The sequence below is a fragment of the Hypanus sabinus genome, chromosome 23 (genome assembly GCF_030144855.1).
Source record: "Hypanus sabinus isolate sHypSab1 chromosome 23, sHypSab1.hap1, whole genome shotgun sequence".
Lineage (NCBI taxonomy): Eukaryota > Metazoa > Chordata > Chondrichthyes > Myliobatiformes > Dasyatidae > Hypanus > Hypanus sabinus.
In genome coordinates, this window is record NC_082728.1 from 25,902,825 (window position 1) to 25,926,944 (window position 24,120).

A 24,120-nucleotide genomic window follows, 5' to 3' on the forward strand; every position below is an offset into this window, starting at 1 on the left:
TTTTGTCTTTACAAACGAGTTCTCATTGCCATCATTCATGTTTATCCGCCCAAATCAGAATCGGGTTTATTTCCATTGTTTTACATGGTGTGAAATTTGTTGTTTTGTGATAGCAGTACATTGAAAAGATGCACGATGCTATTAATTACTAAATAAATAGTGCAAGCTGAAGAATAATTGTGCACTTTGATGAACAGTTCTGAAATCTGATGACAGGGCAAGAAGCTAATACTGAATCATTGAGTGTGGGTCTTCAACCTCCTGTACCTTCTCTCTGATGGTAGAGGGCATATCCCTGATGTTGAGGGTCTCCTAGCACCATTATTCACCAGCCATTCCTGGCTCCTTGTGCCTTGTAGTGCCCATTTATTGAGAACAGCACTCCCATGCAGCTGGCAATATACTGGTTGACAAGTGCATATTTCTTAAAGTGAGAAACCACTCTCAGTACCACAGCCTGAGAAAGTGCAAGGCATTAATAGGGATACTGCTGTAACTAATGATGTTTTAGCACAGCTGTACATAAAGAAATCTGAGAACAATATTACATGACAACATTCCACTTTGCAGTATTGTTGCAATGCCAAAATAAAACTGACAAGGAGAATTCATCGACCATCTTTTGGAGGAGAGTCTTTAACCACAAAACTGCATAAATGTGGGTGGCCCCAGTTTGAAGGTAAGTAGGACTAATATAAAATTAACACCAATGTGACTGTAACTGTGGGGTGGGGGGGGGATTAGCTAGGAACACTCAGCAGGTCAGTCAGCATCATGGAAAGAAACAATTGGTTTTTCAAATCATAGAATCTTCATCAGAACTGGGAAAGGCAAAAAAAAAGGTGGTTTTTAAGTTACAGAGAAATGTGCAGGGATCTATAGAACAAAAGGTACAGAGGAGATTTACCATGATGGTGCTGCCTGCATTTGAGAGCACAGTTTATGAGGAAGGGCTGAGAGAGCTAAGGCTTTTCTCCTTGGAGCAAAGGAAGACAAGAGGTGTATAAGATGATAAGAGGCACAGATAGAGTGGACAGCCTGAACCTTTCCCCCAGGGTAGAAGTAGCGAATACAAGGAATAATTTTAAGATGATTGGAAGAAATTATAAATGTTAGAGGTAGGTTTTTTTCCCACACAGAATGGTGGGTGCATGGAATGCAATACCGGGGCAGTGGTAATGACAGACACATTGGGAATGTTTAAGAAACTTACAGGTAAGCACATGGATGAAAGAAAACTGGATGGCTATGTGGAAGGGAGAGGTTACATAGATCTGGAGTACTTGTAACTTAAAAGGTTAGCTCTACTGTGCTGTACTCTTCTGTGTTCTATGAGGTCAGAGTTGACTTAGGGTTTCAGTGATAAAGTTCTGGGAAGGAGGGATAAAATATAAACAAGAGAGTGCATAAAAGCTCCGATAATGCAGGTCAGAACTGTTGGGAATGCTTGTCATGTCAGGCAATGATAAGAGAGAACAAAAAAAATGAGTTAATCGTTTTCATTGACGGATACCCCTGACATCTGACTTTTCAATTCTCTCCACAGAAGCAATTGAATATTAATTCTAAACATTTATAAGGTTATAATGCAATACTCTTAAACCCACAAGGAAGACAATATTCCCCAGTGAATTATACACTTCTGGGTGTTTTTTGGTACATACGAGCAAGCTACTTTCTAATATGCTAGATCATATATTTTACATGTACAGTTGAATTTTGTGCCAAAAAGATGCTGCAAAGAAGGTGTAATTTGTAGAAGGAAAAAAGCCTCTCTAAAACTAATCTACGTAATGTGGTGTGTCCCAGTAGAATATAATACAGCAGAGTCTGTTTAAGATTTGAGAAACACTAAAATTAACCTTTTTCTGATTCTTTCATATTTTGCTAAACGAAATCATGTTGGTGGGCATAATTTTTAAGGTGCTGGTTCGTCTCAGCGCTGATTAGAAAATGTGCTAGTTGTACTATTTTTATGGCAATAATGCATGTGAATCTGAAGAAGGACAATAGTAGTTTCTCTTGTGAATCCTCCTGCATCGAATAACCAGCATTTTTTCCAAGATGCGCCCAAACATGGCGAACTTCCATTCAAGATGGTGGCAGCGAACAGCGATTCCTCTGGCGACATCATGCAGATTGTCAATTTCTTCAATTATTTCACTTTCTCTATGCCTTCTGCTTATTCTTTTTGTTTTGATTGTGTTTTGTAAACTGTTGGAATCTGTGACATGCAGTTGGAGTCTGACTGAGTGATCTGGCGCCCTACTGTACATCTAAATCTCTACATCTCTGCTGTACCTAGAAATGACCTCGAGCAGAAGCTGTCTCATGCAGAAGACCAGAGATGGGGAGTGGGGCCATGATCAACTCCACTTTGAAGCATCGAAGAAGATTGAAGCACCGAGGCGAATGTGGAGAAGATTAGTGGTGGCTCCCCACGGAGGCCACCGGTCAACGTTGGCGACATTTGGAAGGCTGAAGGTCAGCAACATGGCAGTCGCTCTTCACAGAAGGACTGACTTTGAGCAGTCACTCTCCTCGATTCTGACAAAAGGATGTTTTCAAAATTCTATGTTTTATGTGATTATTGCTCTCCTCCAGTCTTCTGTGTTTTATTTCTAGTTGCCAATTGGCACATTGGGGTTCCAGGTGGGTGATGTGTTAGTTTTTGTGCAAGGGAGGGGTTGGAGATTTGGGGCCTGATGTTCTTGCTGGTTTTTCTGTGTGGGCGAACTGTTAAGTTTTTTATGTACGAGCGAGGGAGTTGGGGGTTTGATGCTATTGTTGCTGTTCTTTTTTTGCAAGTTTAAAAAAATGTTTTTCATTGCTATCTGGAGAAGATAAATATCAGAGTTGTATTGCAGATGCAGACTTGGACAATAAAATTAACCTTTCAACCTGCTCATTTTAGATCCACCACTGCTGACCAGGGCTTCACATAAGCTATTTGTTCCATTTGAATATCTGTGCTTGTGCAACAATATTCCTGCAAACGGTTAATACTGTTAAGTAGCAGGAATGGTAGCCAAGATCAAAACAAATAGTGATTATTGTGCTGCCAACAAAACAGAAGATTATATACTTTTAAACATGTGTCATCGAATGCTAAATGCCAAACATGATGTGGAAATCCTTCCTAGGAAGAGTTAAGTGTAAAAGTCAGATGATTTAATCAATTTTGTAAAAAAAAATGTTGGCAGCTTAAACGGTTTGGTATGTTGAGGGGGCTATTTCTCTGCTGTACTTTTCTATGGCTATATCTGCACAGGTGCAATGAGAAAAAGTTCTTGCAGCAGTATTGCAGGCACATAGCATCATGTAAGCAGCATTCATAAGAAAAACAAAGCATAAACACATAATTTCTACAGCCAAGTTTTTACAAGTTTACCCTCTTCCAAGTTAATTGGAGATAATACGAGGGGAATACAGCCAATTCACTCCCAGAAAATTGCTTCAGTTTTGAGTGTGATTCTGCCTGTCAATTAGAAGACAATAGGTTCAAGATCCACACCAGAGATGGACATATACAATAACTCTAGACTGACCTCCATGCATCACTGAGAGAATGTTGTACTACTGGATATGTGGTCTTCAGGGTGAATCAAACCTAGTCAAATTCCTTAATTCTTGTTAAAACACTTTATCTAGTGATTATCAGATGTCTGTTAGTTATTTTGCCTTGCCTTAATTAGCTGCTAAATTCCAAGCATTTCAATAATGTTTTAGTGAAAACATGTTGTGGTTCTTTCTAAGATTGTGAAAGATGCCATAAAAATGAGTAATCACTTTGCAATCCAGCCAATGCTGACAACATGAAATAAAAACAGGATCAGGAAGTATATGTAGAAAGAGGAAAACAGAGTTAATGTTTTAAGGTGACTATATTTTATATTCATGTATTTCAGACAGCCCACTTGGCTGAATCAAACTGATCTGGCCAAGTTTCTCAAGATAAAGGGAATAGATAACAGTTTTGGACAGAAGATGCTGTGATAATTTCAGACTAGGAACCAAAGAAGTAATCCCACCAAGTTTACCCTTTTTGCCACGAATCACTGGGAAATGGACATCCCTGTACAGTTGCAGCCACAAGAGCAGGCTCTTTACCTGGCTGGGAGCTCTGCACACACCACATCTGACTGAAAACCAAGCCCGACAAGCTGACTTTGGGGAGCAAAGAAGTGGGTGGTGTGGGGAATCTTGGAAAATGAGAAGTATGCTGGCTTTTCCTCTTTCAGCCGGCAAGCAATTTGATCTAAAGGTACTCATTCTGGTATTTTCCTCAAATACGTGCTTGAAGAAAATTCTTCTGAGCTGACAAAGTTCATGTGATGATCACTGCTGATCACTTCTGGCCTTTTCTCTTAACATGCAGTATTTTGTTTTGTTTACTAACACTAAAGGTCAGGGTGATTGTTAGATTCCAATTGTCTTACCCTTCTCAATTAACCACCTTTCAGTTTCTTCATCTGTAATGTACCTTCTAATGGAAGGGAGAAATAATAGCTTCATTTGCAACTATTCAGATAACTCCATAATCCATGTCCACTTTGAGACATGGACAGAATAAAGATGAGACACTTACACCTCCATTTAAGTATGATGAGACACACCCAGCCAAGATAAGTAAGGAATTTACACATACATTTTAAGGTTTAAGTTGCTTTGCAATGGTACCCATTCGTATGCAAATTCATTAAGCAATTTAAGCATCCCAAAACCTTTACAGTCATCTGATAAAAAGTGCAATTCACTTTTATCTATTATATTTAACAAGGCAGGTTTGCAAACACCAAAGTCCTTTGTGCATGCGATAACATTAAGGAATGCAAAATAATTTTTAGTGGTAGTATGAAATTAACACTGACATGTATTTGTATGTTTAAGTCTTTCATGGAGTGAATAATCTATGTTTGATCTAAAGCATGAAGAAAATTCTAACAACTAAAACTGAAACATTGTGCAGAGGTAATTGATTTTGCTTCAAAACAGAAAGTAGAGTCTTCACATGCAACAAGGCAGATTGAACAGTTGAAGGAAGAAAGGATGCAACACAGTTTGCTGGATGCACAAGGACTACAGGTGCTTGAAATCTGGAGGAACACACAAAATTGCTGAAGGAACTCTGCAGGTCAAGCACAATCAATGGAGGGGTTAAAACAGTTGACACTTCGAGCCAAGAGCCTTAATCAGGATTGGAAAGAAAGAAGGCAGAAGCCACAATAAAAGAGTTTTGGGAGGGGCAGGAGCAAAAAGCAGGTAGGTGATAGATGAATCAAAGTAAAAGGAGGAAAATGGGAAGGTTGAAGGGTGAGAGATGTGGGAATGTTGTGAGAAGCTGGGAGGGGCTAGGTGAAGAGGCAAAGGGCTGAAAAAGTGGAAACTGATAGGAGGAGATAGTGGAAGGAGGTGAGGAGGTGGAAGTTGTGAGTGATGGGTAAATTGTGAGTGTGGTGAGGGAAAACAGAATGGGTATTGGGGCCTGAGGAATAATGGAAAACACAAAGGGGGGGGGTGGGGGGGTAGAGGGGGAGTGGTTCCTGGAAGAGAAATTGTTTTTTTTTTGTCATCTATAACAACAATTTGGATGATAATGCGGTTAACTGGATCAGCAAAATGTCCAGATGACACCGAGATGGGGGGGGGGGGGGGTGGGGGTGTACTGGTCACTGAGGAAGACTGTCATGGCTTGTAGCGGGATATGGATCACCTGAGAAATGGCAGATGGAATTTAATGCAGAGAAGTGTGAGGTGTTGCACTTCAGTTGGACCAACCAGGGCAGGTCTACACGGTGAACAGTAGGGCACTCAGAAGTGAGGTAGAACAAAGGGAGCTGGGAATACAGATCCATAATTCATTGAAAGTGGCGTCACAAGTTGATAGGGTTGTGAAGATAGGTTTCAGCACATTGGTCTTCATATATCAAAGTATTGAGTATAGGAGGTGGGATGTGATGTTGAAGTGGTATAAGACATCGTTGAGGCCTAATTTGGAGTATTGTCTACAGTTTTGGTCAACTACCTACAGGAAAGATGTAAATAAGATTGAAATTAAACGATTTTTAATCTGTTCAATATACGTACACTGTAATTGATTTACTTATTTATTATTATTACTTTTTTCTATATTATATATTGCATTGAACTGCTGCGGCTAAGTTAACAAATTTCACATCACATGCCGGTGATAATAAACCTGATTCTGATTCTTGCTGCTACAACTGTATTTCTATGTTATATTGACTGTCCATACTATTTATTATAAATTAATATAAATTGCACACTTAGACAGAGATGTACTGTAAAGATGTTTACTCTTAGTGTATATGAAGAAATTAGTAATAAAGTTGATTCAGTTCCACAATCTCCATCAGCACAGCTGCACCACAAGGCCGTGTGCTTAGCCTCTTGTTCTACTCACTTATAACATTTCTGTGAGTCTAAATGCACTTCCAATGCTATATTTATGATTGCTGATGACCCCACTGTCACTGGCTGAATCAAAAGTGGTGACAAATCGGCATACAGGAGGGGGATTGAAAATCTGGCTGAGTGGTGCCATAACAACAACCTCTCACTCAGTGTCAGCAAGACCAAAGAGCTGATTACCGTCTTCAGGAGGAGGAGGCCAGAGGTACATGAGCTAGTCCTCGCTGGGGTTCGGAGGTGGAGAGGACCAGAAACTTAAAATTCCTTGCTGTTATCATTTCAGAGCGTCCAGCAGATAAGGGCAATTACAAAGAAAGCACAGCAACACCTCCACTTTCTTAGAAGTTTGCAAGGTTTTGGCAAACTTATATAGATGTGTGGTGGAAAGTATATTGACTGGTTGCATCATGGCCTGGGACAGAAACACCAATGGCCTTGAGTGGAAAATTCTATAAAAAGTAGTGGACACAGCCCAGTCCATCATGAGCAAAGCATCATCACAGGAAAGTGGCATCCACCATCAAGGACCCCCAACCATACAGGCAATGCTCACTTCTCACTGCCACCACCAGGAAGTAGGTGCAGGAGCCTCAGGACCTGCACAACCAGGTTCAGGAAAAACTATTACCCCTCAGGTGCTTGAACCAGAGGGGATAACCTCACTCGCTCCATCACTAAATTGTTCCCACAACTTATGGACTTACTTTCAAGGACGCCTTATCTCATGATGCTCTCGATATTTATTGCTGATATATTTTTATCATCATTATTTTTCATTTGTATTTTCACAGTTTGTTGTCTTTTGCACATTGGTTGTGTGTCCATCTTGTTGGGTGCAGTCTTTCATATTTCTATCATGTTTCCTGGATTTTCTGAGTATGTCCACACGTAAACGAATCTCAGGGTTGTATATGGAGACATATATGTACTTTGGTAAAAAATTTAACTTGAAATTTTAACTTTGAATATGTAGACAAGGCAGTGATCCTCATATCGAGTTTTTCGTTGTGAGAGTCGCCGTGCGTTTGGACCCTGTGCGGGAGCCGTCGTCGCGCTGTTAATTCCCGGATGTAGGGCGGGCCTTCTCTCCGTCTTCCTCTCGGTCGCCGCTCAGCTTCAGGTAGGACTTCAGCGGCGGGCGGATCTCATCCGTGGCCATCCTCACTCACAGGGCGCCGGGTAGGGGCAGCGGCCACCCCGGTCGCGGCAGGTTTATAACTTGGAGCCATTGACTCAGTGTCCGGTTTGTTTTACTTTTCCAGGTGCCGTACCTCCACCGCTGGATCCGCCGTCACCATGGTAAGTCGCCTCCCTTACCTCCAAATAATCTAAACTTAAGAAAAGCATTAAATCGCCATTTGGTTCTCTACTCCCCTGTGTCAGACATGCGTTCCATGGCCTTCCTGATGTAGAGAGCAGAGTAGATAATATCATGCCTTTCGTGAATAAAATCGACTTTCTTCCCGAGGAAGGTTTTATAACGTACTTTGAAAAACGCAGTTGTCAACTTGCATCTGACACTTTTACGGATTGTAAATCAAAAGCTGACGCTGACCCGCTGGGTGCATTCTGTATGTGTTAGTCTTGTTATGTAAAGGTTGTAGTGCATGATGGAGGCCTACTGGCTCTGCATATTGAAAATGAAGGGAGTAGGTTTCTCCCGAAAGTTCCAGTTTCAGACGGTGATAGAGGAAACGACCACTGAGCAGCTTGAGATGTGGTGTTCTCTTGGAGATGCGTTGGAATTGCTTTGTAATTGTCACGTGTACTGCCAGATGCTACAAGCTCTTCAGGCAGCGAGGTCGTACCATGGAGAGGCAATATGGGAACGGAGAATATGGTTTTATAATTAATGAGAGTGCAGTGCAGGTGGATTTAAAAAGATGCAAAAACCAGTATGAGGTAGATTGAGAAGTGTACAAAGGATCTATATGACAGCAGGAGAGAAGCTGTCCATGAACCTGCTGGAAATGAAGCTCAGTGAAAATATGTTAAAATGGTGCTGATACGCTTTGCACAGTAATGTTCATGCAAGGTCGATATCTGCATAGCTCCTGTTCGGATTGGCTTGTGCATATGGCATGCTTCCCTAAGCTACACTTAGGAATTGATTATGTTGTGCTTCCATTCTGGTTTTTTGGCTGCTGAGGTTGCTAATGAATCTAATATGAGAGCAGGTCATTTCACGAATGAGATAAAAGGTGATCCGGCAAGTGGGGTGGATTTTTTTTTGCAGCAGTGTCATTCTTCAGTGTGAAGTTGTGCATTAACTTTTGCATGGTAACTTGGTCCAGAGTGAGGTGGTTAGTTGCAGTTAGAGGGTGGTGTTGGAGCGCTGTTTTAATTTGAGGCCTGCTGTGTGTGTGTTTGCTGGGTCCCTTGTTGGTTAAGAATGTAGATGTAGTTTGCAGGTGACACAAGAGTTGGCGCTGAAGTGAACAGTGAAGAATGGTATCCAAGTTTCCATCCAGGATATGCTGCTCTTCTCATGCTGTCATCGGGAAGGATGTACAGAAGCCTTGAGGTCCCATGCCACCTGGTTCAGGAACAGTTATAATCCTTCAACCGTCATACTCCTGAACCAGTGTAGATAACTTCACTCACCTCAACGCTGTACTGACCTGAACTCAGCCCATGGACTTGCTTTCATGGATTCAAGGACTCATTCTCATTATTACTTATTTTTGTATTTGCACAGTTTTAGTCTTGTAACTTTGGTTGTGAGTCTTTGTGTGTAATTTTTCATTGATTTTATTATAATTCTTTGTTCTACTGTGAATGCCTGCAGGGAAACAAATCCCTGGGTTGGATATGGTGATATACAAGTACCTTAGTAATAAATTTACTTTGAACTTTTCAAGTTTGAACAGAATCTAGATCAAGAGGGAAAGATGGCCAAGGAATGGCACAGGTGGAATTTAACTGGGATAACTGGTGGTGTACTGGCATCAGCATTGGACCTCAAGGTGGATAGTCCTGAGTTTGAATCTGGCCAGGTCCCAACCTGTGTGGCCACAGTATCTGCATGAAGGAAATGCCTGGTAATCTACTTCTGTACATTACCACAAAAATCATATGGACAACTACAGTATCCATGGGGTAGCCATGAGATGATGGCACTCAACAACAAGCATAAAGATAACATTTAGGAAAGTTAAATGAGGGCGGAACATGTATGGAAGGGGTCAAGGGAGGGGGTGTTGCAGATCAGGGAGAATTGAGGTTATGAATACAGTGTTACCTTCATTTGGCAACACAGGGTAGGGAAGGTGGTGAATATTCTTTCAGCAGGGCATTGAGTACAGCAGTTGGGTTGTCACATCACAGCTGTACATGGCATTGGTGAGACTGATTTGGGGTATTGTAAAGTTTGGTCGCTATACTATAGGAAGGATTAAGCAAGAAAAGATTGTGTTGTTGCCTGGACTGGAGGGCTTTATTATGAGAAGTTGGGCTGGCACTGTTTTCTTGAGATGGGTGAGATGGGGTCTGAAGGGTTTGGCATATGGAATGAAGTGTTAGTAGTGGAGGGAGGCATAATTACAATGTTTAAAGTGCATTTAGACAAAAATGGATAAAAAGGTAAAGAGGGATTTGGGCCAAATGCAGGCTAATGAGGGCCAAATCAAGTAAGCACCAAAGGATAGGCAAGTTAGGCCAAAAGTCCTTTCTGTCTGCTAACTACCTTTACACACTCTTATTATACATCTTGTGTCCCCAAATCAGCCTGACTTGTTTCTTTTCCCCTTCTAAGTGGTTGGAGGGCAGAGATTTCCAGGAGTCATTGGACATGTACTGAAGGAAGCTTTGAGTATATTCTTGAATCTTTCTCTTTCTGCCTCAGGAATCCAGTGATGTGATTTGGTTTTTGTGAACACAGCTTGGATGCTACTTTTCTAATGCCTAAAGATCGCTGTTTTAGGTCGTGCAGCTCTCGGGTGCATATAGAAGAGTAGGGATGACTGCTGCCCATTAAACTAGTGAATTTCATTGATGTCTGCCTTCACCAAAGAGTGTGTTTTTAAAATTTGGGACGTTTTTGCAGAAAACTGGAAGGCCGGCTGTTGCAGTAGGAGCATGTTGGCTGAGGATGTTGAGCACGAGGCCTGATTTCATATGGTTTGGAGAGTGGTATTTTAGAACTTTAGAACCTATGTGCACAAATGCGATATTTGCATATCCCATTTGGACTGGAGTTTGGTTGACCTTGGTTCTGAAGTGTTGTCATTGTTGGTTATACATATGTCACCATATCCAACCCTGAGATTTTTTTTTGCAGCTATTCATAATAAAAACAAGAAACAATGGAACCAATGAATGACTGCACCCATCAGGACAGACGAATCATCAATGTGCAAAAGACAAAAAAAAATATTGAGAGTCCATGAAAGCACATCCATAACTTGTGGGAATGTTTCAGTGATGGGGCAAGTGAAGTTGATTTATTTCATTTGCTCCATCTAATGGGGAGGGGGGAATGGTGCTTCAACCATTTTTCCCCATTAGATCAGATTAGCTCTGCTCTCACAGAAAACAGAATTTTGAGGTAAGCCTCAAAATTATGCTCAGAAAAATGGAGAAAGGTGTTTTAAGAAAAATGACATGTCGACAGGACTTGACCAGGATATGTTTGTACTTTGGTGTTGTGGAGCAGATGCAAGATGGAGGTGAATCTCTGTGTTCAGTTCAAATTTTGGAGAATGGTCCCTCCAAAACATTCAAAGGCTACAACTGGTGGCTGTTGCTGCTTCCTGCATTGAGTAGCCGCACTGTGAATGCTGTAGTCCCGTGTGCCTCAAGATGGTTTGAATCCACATTGGATTTAGCTTGCTGGCTGCACACTTGCAGAACTCTCCCCTAAGTAGGCACAATATGGTGAGAGAAAATATTATGGGATGAGCTGGCCTGATTGACTCCTGCCTGTGTCACTTGCCCCATGCAGCTGCTCAAGGGTTCGTGATTAGCTGTTTTTTTTTATCATTTTGAAAGCTGTGATCATTGAAGGAGACCAGAAAATTTTAATGTGCCACTGGTCAATGAAAAGTTCAGCTGGAAGGTATGGCATTAATGTGAAAGTGCTAAATTTCACTTGTCATTTTCTTTCCAACAGAAAGCTTTCAGTGCTTTCCGAGTGATTGTTGATGGTAGCTTGGCTTTCTGCTGCCAGTATGCAAATGAGTACAGTTTTTAGTTGTAGAACCAAAATAGGTCCTCCACATGTCTGCGCTAATGATGCCAAACAAACTAATCCCATCAGTCTACACAAGGTCTGTATTTGTACCAGGGGCTCCCAATCTGGGGTTTATGGACCCTCTGCTAATGGTATTGGTCTATGGCATAAAAAAAAGGTTGTGAACCCTTGATTTTTGCCAAGCCTGTTAATGTGTCTATCCAGGTGCCTCTTAACATGACTATACATCTGCTTCTACCAACTTCCCTGACAATACACATTCTTGTCTTAGTTATTAGTGAGCTGCAGTATTCTCCAGTCTTGAGAAAAGATAGGGCAAACATTTGCCACAAATTCCATCCACCTTCTTGAGCTTGAAGATTTTGTAACTTTCTGAGGAGGGGTCCTTAGCCTGAAACATCTAGTTTCTTTATCCACAGGTGCATCTTGAGATTTTTCAGCTTTTTGTTTTTGTCTTTTAGCCTTTTTTTTACTATTTGATCAAAACATGCCTTTACTTTTTCTGCAGAGACCCAGCCACATCATCTGTCATCATTCATGCTTTTGTTAAGTCAAGGGCTAATTTTTAAAACAGTCTTAACAACTGCCTTTTCATAGTCTACACTCCATAAATTGAACTTATCCAAAACCATGATTATCCTTCTCACTTCTTTCTGTGGTCTAAATTGACACATACTTCAAGTTGCCTTAAATTGTCAGCTTGTCCTTTGCCCTTCCCCGCACACATTTCACCAACATTGACCTTCTGAAGCACACATTTCATCACTGGCAGTCACCTTGGATCATTCACTTTCAATACACGTAAGCTCCTGGAGAAATTCTTTGTGGAGTTTTATTAAGTCTCCTGCACCAATTGTACATTTACAGGTTTATCATTTTTTTGGCTTGATTACTTTTCTGTGATTTGTGTTTAAGATGTTAGGTAAAAAAAATTAATGGCATCACTGCTTTTCACAGATCTATAAAGTTTGCTGTTTGTTTTGGTGGTTTATGTAACTTAATAATGGTCAATTTTTTTGTCAAATCACTGATTCTTTATTTAGTATCTGATGTCACAATAATAAGATTTGATTTTAAAATTTTGTCATAAGTATGATATCCCCAATACACATTTTTTCAGATATTTACAGGTTAGGAATTTTTTACATGATTTTTTACCGAATTACCCCTCGGCCTGCTCTTTAAATTTGGCTTATATTATTTTTCAGTTTAAACCTTTTCAAAAACAATTAATAGTTATAATTTATAAACAGTTAATGAATGATCGCATGTCGCCCAATGATAGGGTTTCACTTTCAGCATTCACTTTCAGATAATCAATGGAGTAAAATTTATTATTTAGTTAATAATTCAACTATCTGTGCATGCCATATCTTAATTCAGTTTAAGATAGTACATAAGATCCATATGTCCAATGATAAATTGGCACATATTTTTCTTAATATAAGCCCTATTTGTGACAGATGTAATGCAGAAGTGGCTACTCTAACTCATGTTTTGGTCATGTGTAAGTTTAAACAATTTTCGGAGGGATGTGTTTGGAATATTATCTAAAGTCTTATCTAAATATTATCTATTATATGGATGTCCGACCTAATCCACTTACAGCAATTTTTGGGATTATTCCAGAGGAAGCAAGCAAAATGTCTGTTTCCGCCCAACTTGTGATAGCTTTTTCAACTTTACTGGCTAGGAGAGCTATTTTGCTACACTGGGAAGAATCTAACCCACCTACTGTTTTTTATTGGCTCTCCTCCATTATGTCATGTCTAAGCTTGGAGAAAATTAGAAGCCAGACATTTGATACATCCTTTAATTTTGAACAAGTCTGGCGACCCTTTATTCAATGTTTTCAAGTGATTTAATTTATTTTTATTAATGTATTTTTCTTTATTATCTCTGGGGGAAAATCCTTATCCATGAAGGTTTGGAGATGACTGATTCCTTCTCTTTTTTAAATTTTATCCTCAATTGGACTGCCCAATCTTTTTCTTTTCTTTTTTTTTTCCTTTCTCTTTTTTTACGATTGCTATGAGTTGTTTTTTTTTTGACCATTGTATATATAACAGCATAATATTTTACCTATTTGATTTTGACATATACTTTCTGTTTTTATTATTGCTGTTTATATGTCTTATATTATCTATTTGTTAAGCTCCTCTAATTTGTATATCCTTTATTTGAAAATCAATAAAAAGATTGAAAAATGAAATGAAATGAAAATTTTGTCCTGAATAGGCATCTGGAGAGTGACTCTAGATGATTCTTTAAATCTTTTAGCACCTTATTCTAACTGGTGCATTTTACATGAAATCTTCAATATTCATTTTTCTATTTGTATTCCAACAGCCTCGTCATATTTGTGAAATCAAAGATTTCTTGCTAACAGCAAGAAGAAAGGATGCAAAATGTAAGTGAATTTAAAATAATTTATTCAAAATTAAATTCCAGGAAACAAATGTGATAAAAGGGTGAAAGAAAAGCAGAATACAGTAGATTGTAGTTGATTGGGACAGATCAGGGCCAGTGCTTTTTAGCCCAGTTGTGGCAGCTCCGCATTCCATCAGTTCTCAGCAGATATTATCGCCACCTAGGAATAATTCTGTTTCCAATTGATCTACTGCAGATATTTGGGATGTGGGAGGAGATTGGAGCCCACAGAGGCTACCCACTCAACAATGGGAAAAAAAGTGAAAAAATCCACAGAGGAATTGAACCCATGTCAGTTCCTTTCTCCCAGAACTGAACAATCTATTGACCTACCATGGAAATTGGCCAAACAGGAGTTGTAAAATGTGATGAGTGAAATAAAGGATCATGGTTGTGACCATTATCCTGGCTAGGTGGAATGTTTTGAGGAATTGCAAATAAGTGATGTTAGAGCTGAAACTAAACTGAAGTTATAATAGCAAGGGAAGATGGCATAAGCTATAGATGAATTTCCTGCAATTTTGAGAATGTTCTAGTTTCATGCAATGTTGAGAATGGGAAGGTTCTAGTGTTTGGTGACTGAAACAAGGGGATGAAGTTTTTGATAATTTAGAATTAAATCTTTATGACTGATTTTCAAAATTTCTATATGCACAGCACTGTAGAACTTTTGAATTCTCATTGCAACTGGCATTTGGTGCTCAGCTAATTTTAAAATGTTAGCATGGAAAAAGGTGACTGTATTGTGCTGGTCTTGGTACTGTAGCGGTGTGCTACAAGCAGCGCTAAAATTACGACACGGAGTCGGTAACTGCAGTCGAAGGAAAAAACTTTATTCGAAAACTTCAGCCTCACTTTTAAGCCTCTGTCAACCGGCCCCCCATGGCGAAGAGGCTCCAAAGCTCTGTGCTCGCAAACCCCCGTAGGCTATCTAATTGTGAGCCGGTTCGGATACGCTAGGAAATGAGCCGCCATATAACCCCCCCCCAGAACCGGCGATACACCCCCCAATGTCCACAGCCTGGGCCAGAACCTGCTTGGGAGGTCGGCCTCTGCGCCGAGGCGCCGGAAACTCGGCCGGTTGCGCCAGGTCCACATGGGCCGGCTTGAGGCGGTCCACCGTGAAAACCTCCTCCTTCCCCCCAACGTCCAGCACGAACGTGGACCCGTTGTTCCGGAGCACCGTAAACGGCCCCTCGTATGGCCGCTGCAGCGGTGGCCGATGCCCGCCCCTTCGTACAAACACAAACTTACAGTTCCGTAGGTCTTTGGGTACGCAGGTCGGGTGCCGCCCATGCTGTGAAGTGGGTATGGGGGCCAGGTTACCGAGCTTCTCGCGAAGTCTGCCCAGGACTGCAGCGGGTTCTTCCTCTTGCCCCCTCGGGGCTGGTAGGAACTCCCCGGGGACGGCCAGGGGCGCGCCGTATACCAACTCGGCCGACGAGGCGTGCAGGTCGTCCTTGGGCGCTGTGCGGATGCCGAGAAGGACCCAGGGAAGCTCGTCCGCCCAGTTGGCTCCTCGCAGGCGGGTCATGAGGGCCGACTTCAGGTGACGGTGGAAACGCTCCACTAGCCCGTTCGACTGTGGGTGGTAGGCAGTGGTGTGGTGCAGCTGAGTCCCCAAAAGGCTGGCCATAGCTGACCACAGGCTGGAGGTGAACTGGGCGCCTCTGTCGGAGGTAATGTGGGCTGGTACACCAAAGCGGGATATCCAGGTGGCGAGCAGGGCTCGGGCGCAAGATTCGGAGATGGTGTCGGTGAGCGGGACCGCCTCTGGCCATCTTGTGAACCGGTCCACGATAGTCAGGAGGTAACGCGCTCCGCGCGACACTGGCAGGGGGCCCACGATATCCACATGAATGTGGTCGAAACGCCGGTGGGCGGGATGGAACTGCTGCGGTGGGGCTTTGGTGTGCCGCTGAACCTTGGCCGTCTGGCAGTGCATGCACGTTCTGGCCCATTCACTGACCTGTTTGCGGAGACCGTGCCAAACGAACCTGCTGGAAACCAGCCGGACAGTTGTCCGGATGGAGGGATGCGCCAAGTTATGAATGGAGTCGAAAACACGTCGCCGCCAGGCTGCGGGGACGACCGGACGGGGCTGGTCGGTGGCGACGTCACAGAGTAGGGTCCTCTCACCTGGGCCCACGGGGAGGTCCTGGAGCTGCAAACCAGAGACTGCAGTCCTGTAACTCGGAATCTCCTCATCTACCTGCTGTGCCTCTGCCAGTGCCTCAAAGTCTACCCCTTGGGAAAGGGCATGAACGGTAGGGCGAGAGAGCGCATCCGCCACGACATTGTCCTTACCCGAGACGTGCCGGACATCCGTTGTGTATTCAGAGATGTAGGACAGGTGGCGTTGCTGGCGGGATGACCAGGGGTCGGATGCTTTCGTAAACGCAAAGGTAAGCGGTTTGTGGTCCGTGAACGCGGTGAAGGGCCGACCTTCTAGGAAGTACCTGAAATGCCGGATTGCCAGGTAGAGCGCCAACAGTTCCCGGTCAAAAGCACTGTACTTGAGCTCGGGTGGCCGCAGGTGTTTGCTGAAAAACGCCAGGGGTTGCCAGCGACCTGCGATGAGCTGCTCCAGCACCCCACCGACTGCCGTGTTTGATGCGTCCACTGTGAGGGCGGTAGGGGTGTCCATTCTGGGATGTACTAGCATTGCGGCGTCAGCCAAAGCTTCCTTCGTTTGAACGAAAGCGGCGGCGGACTCCTCGTCCCAGGTAATGTCCTTGCTCGGACCCGACATCAGGGCGAACAGGGGGCGCATGATCCGGGCAGCTGAAGGGAGGAAGCGGCGGTAGAAATTGACCATACCGACGAATTCCTGAAGGCCTTTGATCGTGGTGGGTCGGGGGAAGTGGCGGACCGCATCTACCCTAGCGGGCAGAGGGGCTGCCCCGTCTTTAGTAATCCTGTGGCCCAGGAAGTCAATGGTATCAAGTCCGAACTGGCATTTGGCAGGGTTGATTGTAAGACCGTACTCACTCAGTCGGGCGCAGAGTTGACGGAGGTGGGACAGATGCTCCTGACGACTGCCGCTGGCTATGAGGATGTCATCCAAATAGATGAACGCGAAGTCCAGGTCCCGTCCCACCGCGTCCATTAACCGCTGGAACGTCTGTGCGGCATTCTTCAGGCCGAACGGCATGCGGAGGAACTCGAAGAGGCCAAACGGGGTGATGAGAGCCGTTTTGGGGACGTCGTCAGGATGCATCGGGATTTGATGGTACCCTCGGACAAGGTCGACCTTGGAGAAGATCCTGGCGCCGTGCAGGTTTGCCGCAAAGTCCTGAATGTGCGGCACAGGGTAGCGGTCCGGTGTGGTAGCCTCGTTCAGCCTGCGGTAGTCGCCACACGGTCTCCAGCCCCCCGTCGCTTTGGGCACCATGTGCAGGGGGGAAGCCCAGGGGCTGTCGGACCGCCGGATGATCCCCAATTCCTCCATTCTCTGGAACTCCTCCTTCGCCAGTCGGAGCTTGTCCGGGGGAAGCCGCCGAGCACGGGCATGGAGGGGTGGTCCCTGTGTCGGGATGTGGTGCTATACGCCGTGCCTGGGCATGGCTGCTGTGAACTGCGGTGCCAGAACCGATGGGAACTCCGCCAGGACCCTGGTGAAGTCGTTGTCGGACAGCGTGATGGAGCCGAGGTGAGGGGCTGGCAACTGGGCCGCGCCCAGGGAGAACGTCTGAAAGGTCTCGGCGTGTACCAGTCTCTTCCTGGGCAGGTCAACCAGCAGGCTGTGAGCTCGCAAAAAGTCCGCACCCAGAAGCGGTTGGGCTACGGCGGCCAGTGTGAAGTCCCACGTGAACTGGCTGGGGCCGAACAGTAGCTGCACCTGACGGGTGCCATAGGTCCTTACTGTGCTGCCATTCGCGGCCCTCAGGGGGGGACCCGGTGCCCTGCTGCGGGTGTCGTAACTCGTCGGAGGTAAAACGCTGATCTCAGCCCCAGTATCGACCAAAAACCGGCGTCCCGACCTTCTATCCCACACATACAGGAGGCTATCCCGATGGCCAGCCGCCGTAGTCATCAGCGGCGGCTGGCCCTGGCGTTTCCCGGGAACTTGCAGGGCGGGCGGCAACGGCGGGCTTCTGCGCCCCACCGCTGGTGGTAGAAGCACCAGTGGTCATTGGGCCGGGGGTTAGTGGGCTCTGCGGCCGGGCCTGGACTGGTTTGCTGCCGGGAGCGTGGCTGGGAGATCTGTGCGATGGACGCCCCGCTCACCTTTTTGGCGTTCCACAGCAAGTCCGCCCGGGCTGCCACCTTCCGGGGGTCACTGAAATCCGCGTCGGACAGCAGCAGGCGTATGTCCTCGGGCAGCTGCTCCAGGAATGCCTGCTCAAACATGAGGCCTGTGTGTCCCTTGGCCAGAGACAACATCTCATTCATTAAAGCCGATGGAGGTCTGTCGCCCAAGCCATCCAGGTGCAGTAAACGGGCAGCCCGCTCGCGCCGTGAGAGTCCGAAAGTCCTGAGGAGCAGGGCTTTGAATTCCGTGTACTTGCCGTCTGCCGGGGGCGACTGTACGAACTCCGCGACCTGGGCTGCTGTGTCCTGGTCGAGGGAGCCCACCACGTAGTAGTAGCGGGTGTCTTCTGAGGTGATCCGGCGAACGTGGAATTGGGCTTCGGCTTGCTGGAACCATAGGTCCGGGCGCTGTGACCAGAAACCCGGCAGTTTCAACGAAACCGCATGAACAGAGGCGGCGTCGGTCATTTCTGGTCCAAAAATCGTTTGGACCGTCGGGGTCACCAATTGTAGCGGTGTGCTACAAGCAGCGCTAAAATTACGACACGGAGTCGGTAACTGCAGTCGAAGGAAAAACTTTATTCGAAAACTTCAGCCTCACTTTTAAGCCTCTGTCAACCGGCCCCCCATGGCGAAGAGGCTCCAAAGCTCTGTGCTCGCAAACCCCCGTAGGCTATCTAATTGTGAGTCGGTTCGGATACGCTAGGAAATGAGGCGCTACAGTACTACTAGAATGTTATAAGTTAGATGGCTTGCTACTATTCTTATGTGATACGAAGTTTTTCTCTAGGTTTAGCTGGACAAATAGCCAGCATTTTTCTGTTTATATCATTTGGGTGCATCTTAGAGCACTGCACTTATTCCTGGGAAAACGTTTTAGTTGTACTTGATATATCCTTATTAGTCTGACTGGTGTAGATACTGGTTTGTCTGACAGAAAGGGGGAATACCTTTCCTCATCTTTATCTCATCTTTGCATATTCAGATTCAGTTTATTGTCATTTAGAAACCACAAATGTAATGCAGTTTAAAAAATGAGACCATGTTCCTCCAGGATAATATCACAAAAGCATATGACAAAACAGGCTACACTAGAAATGTATAGCAATCCCCAATCCAGAGTCTGGAGAGGCTGCTGCATATTAATATCGCGCTACCGTCTCAGCCTGTTCCCTGGAAAGGAGCTCCAAATCCACCGGACAAAAACAAGACCAAAAACTAAAGCTACAAGACCTGCAGAAAACCACATAGGTACAACATATAGTTACAACAGTGCAAACAATACCATAATTGATTTAAAAAAAACAGACCATGGGCACAGTAAAAATAGTCCAAAGATGTTAAAGGACTATAAGTTCAAAGGAAATCACCACACCGTTTCCACAAGTCCCCAGTGTCCCGACAGACTCGCCATCCCACGCCGGCGGCAGAAGGGAATATCCCCACTTAGGACTTCCACAGCGCCGCCTGACTCAGCCTCGCAGTTGCAGCACACACCGAAAGTGACCTGACTGCAGTGGACTCCGAGGCCGTCGAACCTCCGAGCCAACGACCATCCCCTCCGGCACAGCTTCTCCGAGCTCTATCCTCTGCCGAGCGTATTAAGTTGGCACAGCCATCGGCAACGTGACCTTGAGGACCGGGCGCCTGTTCTTCCCAGCAGAGACCCGGACCTCTCAGCAGCAGCAGCAGCAGCAGCAGCAACAAGGAAGGTCTTCCTGGAGATTTCCCGATGTTCTCCGTGCTTCCATGTCTGTTTTCAATCAATTATGATTGCGCACGGCACCCCACTTCACAAATAACAGATAATCAGCACCCGAGTGGTTGCTGCAAGCTGCGTTGTGCTGCCATCTTGGATCTTGGAAAGTTTATTGTGATTTCCCCCCCCCCCCCCCCCACACTGTGTTTGTGTGTCATTGACCATACAACCTCATTAATATTCCTATTGCATCTGGCAGTGTGGAGAGCCAATTAGTATTAAGTGCAATGGTTCCCATTTGTTACCAATCCATAGATTGAAATTTACTGTGATCTTACGAAGTCCCAGTTTATGTTGATAGCAAAGTAAATCGTGAATGACTGCAATTTTATTGTTGGAAGTTCACATTTAATTTTTAAAATGTTTGTATTTGCTGATTTTTGGACTTGATTTCTGGAGATCTCTAATGTGGTTAGATTGCAATGTATCCACAGTATAGCTATAGTATGATCAGTTGGGAATTAACTGGCAGTCCTTTGTAGGTTAGGTGTAACTTTCAAAATTCACATAGAACAATACAGCACAGTACAGGCCCTTCAGCCCACAATGTTGTGCCGACCCTTAAACCCTGCCTCTCATATAACCCCCACCTTAAATTCCTCCATATACCTGTCTAGTAGTCTCTTAATCTCTTTTATAGCATCTTCAAATTTCTATAAGATATCTTGTAATGAAATATTGGAGTTCTAGAAGGGAAATATGAACATCAATTGTGTTAGTTTTTAATAAAGGATGTTTTGCTTCCTTATGGCTTATAAACTTGACCAAACCAAGAAAAGCAATAAAAGATGTTGGTTTTCAAAGGAATGTGTGCCCCACTCTCCATCCAAATCTGTGAACATAAATGAATAGAAGGTATTGAGAAAGTGAACATGTCCTTTGCAATAATCAATGTACAAGAGGATTTGAATCCAATTGGAAAGGTGTCTTGCCACAAAGGTCCTGGTGTGACTGCTGGGATAAAGTATGATTAGAGAACGATGCACTTGCAACTGAAGTGCAGTTAAGATTACACGAGTGAATCTGCAGAGGCTGGAAATAAATAAATAAATACACACAAAATGATGGTAGAACTCAGCAGTTAAGATTAATCAGGTTTATTGCTGGAGAAGGCCATAATTTCACAGAGGCCTCTTGATGCTGAGTTATTTTAATGTAACCAGGGTTAAGATTTTTGAACTACGGGGTAGTTGAGAATTGTGCTGCTGAGCTTGAAAGTAAATTTGAGATATGTAAGCCATTTGGTTGTTCTGCAGCTCATAGGGGCATGTGATGTGTAATCAACTGGTTATGCAGAGAATTTCTGTTGAATTAGATGTTTCCATCTACTTGCAATAAAAATAGTAACGGAGAGGCTTGGGTCAAGCAGCATTTGAAGAGAGAAACAATACCTTTCTGAAAGTGACTTGAGATGAGGTTTGTCTTTCTACAGGTGCTGGCGAGCCTGTTGAGTGTCTCTGGCATTTTCTTGTTGTTTTACATTTCTAGCATCTGCAGGTTTTGGTTTTTTACTGTGGATGTGGACTGCCATTTGGCCAGGTTTGTCATTTGTCTTGTGTATTCTACATACATGTTTGACTCCAAGACTTATGATGTTTCTGTAAAAATATTTTTATCAACTATGTAAATAACTTGCCTATTTTGTTTTTTCTGTAGCTGTGAAAATCAAGAAGAACAAAGATAATGTAAAATTTAAAGTACGGTGCAGTAGGTATCTGTACACACTAGTCATCACAGACAAAGAAAAGGCTGAAAAACTCAAACAGTCCTTGCCCCCAGGTAAGCAAATTGTAAACTGTACAGGTTAGGCATCTGCTAGAGTAGGCTCGCTGGTTGTCACATTTGGAAACTATGCTAGAGCTAAACTTTGTTGTGTAAATAGCAATACATTTGTATGCATTTAGTTGTATCTGCATGCATTTTGTACTGCATTGTAAGTAAAAAGGGTTGGTTAAATTAGTGTAACCAATTTATTTAGTGACACAGTGTGGCTGAGGCACACTGCCTCAGCAACCCCACAACCTCGATTACTCTAACTGTGGGACAATTTTACAAGACCAGTTAACATACCTGATACGCCTTTGGGCACCTGGGAAATCTCTCACATTCCACCGGGAGCACGTACAGAGATTCCTTAGAAAATGGCGCTGGAATTGAACTCTGAACTTCAGAACTCCCCGAGCTGTAACAGTGTCACGCTACTGTGGAATTAAGTGCAATTAAGAAATGTAATGCTCTTTTGGAATATGAATTTCAGATTTTGTTGTTTAGACAACATATTTGAGTAAATGTGCAAAGATCAATTTGTGCATACCATCCGTCAATAAATTGATGAATTGGATTTACAGCATTCCACATTAATAATGTCCAACAGGAGATTGCACACGCAAGAACAGATGATCACTTGCTGTTAGACTGCACATGTTCTCCATGCACCAACGTATGGAGCCTTGCCATTAACCAACAGGTCTGTCGACTCCAGATTGGGAACTCTTGTTTTAAAAGGACAGTAACACCTTTGGTTGACCCTGTAGAAGCCACTGTGATCAAATATGCCACCATCTTACTAGAAGACTTTAGATCAGGGGTCAGCAACCTTTACCACTGAAAGAGCCATTTGGACCCGTTTCCCACAGAAAAGAAAACACTGGGAGCCACAAAACCAATTTGACATTTAAAATGAAATAACACTGCATACAACGGTTTTTTTTTGCCTTTATGCTATGTATAAACAAACTATAATGTGTTGCATTTATGAAATCGATGAACTGCAGAGAAAACGAAATTACATTTCTGCATGCAACAAAAACATTTTGAACTCTGAAAAAAAGACGTTGGGTTGAAGGTTACTCCATAGTTAGCCTACCTTGGATCGAAAAATTAAAAGAAATCGCGCACTGGCGGGTGTCAGGCATTGGCAGTGGTGATGTATATTAATAGCGATAAAAAAACAAGTAGTGGTGTGCTACACGCAGCGCTAATATAACGACTCGGAGTCGGTAAACTGCAGTCAAAGATAACTTTATTCGAACTAAACAGCCTTGCTTTTAAGCCTCCCTCAACCCTCGCCCCCCCCCCCCCGTGGGCGTGGATGCTCCAAAAGATATGTACTCACAAACCCCCGTAGGTTATCTCCCTTGGCCAGAACGCTGGCTAATTGTGAGCCAGTTCGGATGTGCCAGGAAATGGGTCGCCACAACTTTTTATTTAGATTGTACAAGATCACCATAATCTTCAAATTTAGAATTACATTTCAAAAACTAACAAACTAACATAAAATACGATTTAATTAAATACTCATCATTTATTTTCCAAAGCCACAGGGAGCCGCAGCACAGAGATGAAAGAGCCACATGCGGCTCCAGAGCCGCGAGTTGCCGACCCCTACTTTAGATACAAGTGTGTGCGTTCTGCTTTAAAAATGCCCTGTGTACTCAAACATGCTAGGGTGAGATTGGCTTTTTGGAGTTGAAGTTTAGACATACATTAAATTTCCCCATTGCAGTAGGAAATGTTCTCTAATGTGTTTATAGTCAAATGATTCATTAATATTTGCATGTTTTTGTGAAATATTAATTTTTTTCATCTCTTCAAGCTTCTAATTTTGTTTTTGTTTTAAACCAGGTTTGGCTGTCAAAGAACTCAAGTGAAGAGCTACAATTTCAATGTTCAGATTTTATTGAAATAAAATGACAAAAGGCTCCTGTGGTGCTTGTATTTTTTTTAATCACTTATTATGAAAATACATTTAACACTTGTGTTAAGTGGGTGTTCAAAACCCAATCAAAATTCTTAAGTGAATAATTTAGGCCAACATCCAAGTGTTTTTGGGCTGAAGCATAAAGTTACATTTCACACTCCTGATTGAACACAGATACTGCCACATTATTTTGAAAAAAAAAGTAGCTGACATTTTACATCAAGTTCTTGATATCCGCAAAGGATTCCACAGGCATCAATACCCTCTTGTTCCCAATACTCGTGCCCAAAGAAATGTGTTCTAAAATGGAAATAATTTATTGCCATATAATGTAATAGTACAGTGATACATATT

General features: G+C 43.5%; 1 protein-coding gene across 1 annotated transcript; it reads left to right on the forward strand.

The window, feature by feature from the left end:
• The first annotated feature begins 599 nt into the window (after nt 1-599).
• On the forward strand, nt 600-23,767 carry LOC132380055 (large ribosomal subunit protein eL38). The gene is made up of 6 exons (XM_059948559.1): nt 600-679; nt 7,406-7,552; nt 7,695-7,731; nt 13,973-14,033; nt 21,723-21,845; nt 23,691-23,767. The coding sequence occupies exons 3-6, from the start codon at nt 7,729-7,731 to the stop codon at nt 23,714-23,716; spliced, it is 213 nt and encodes a 70-aa protein (XP_059804542.1). The 5' UTR covers nt 600-679; nt 7,406-7,552; nt 7,695-7,728; the 3' UTR covers nt 23,717-23,767.
• Nucleotides 23,768-24,120: the final 353 nt, after the last annotated feature.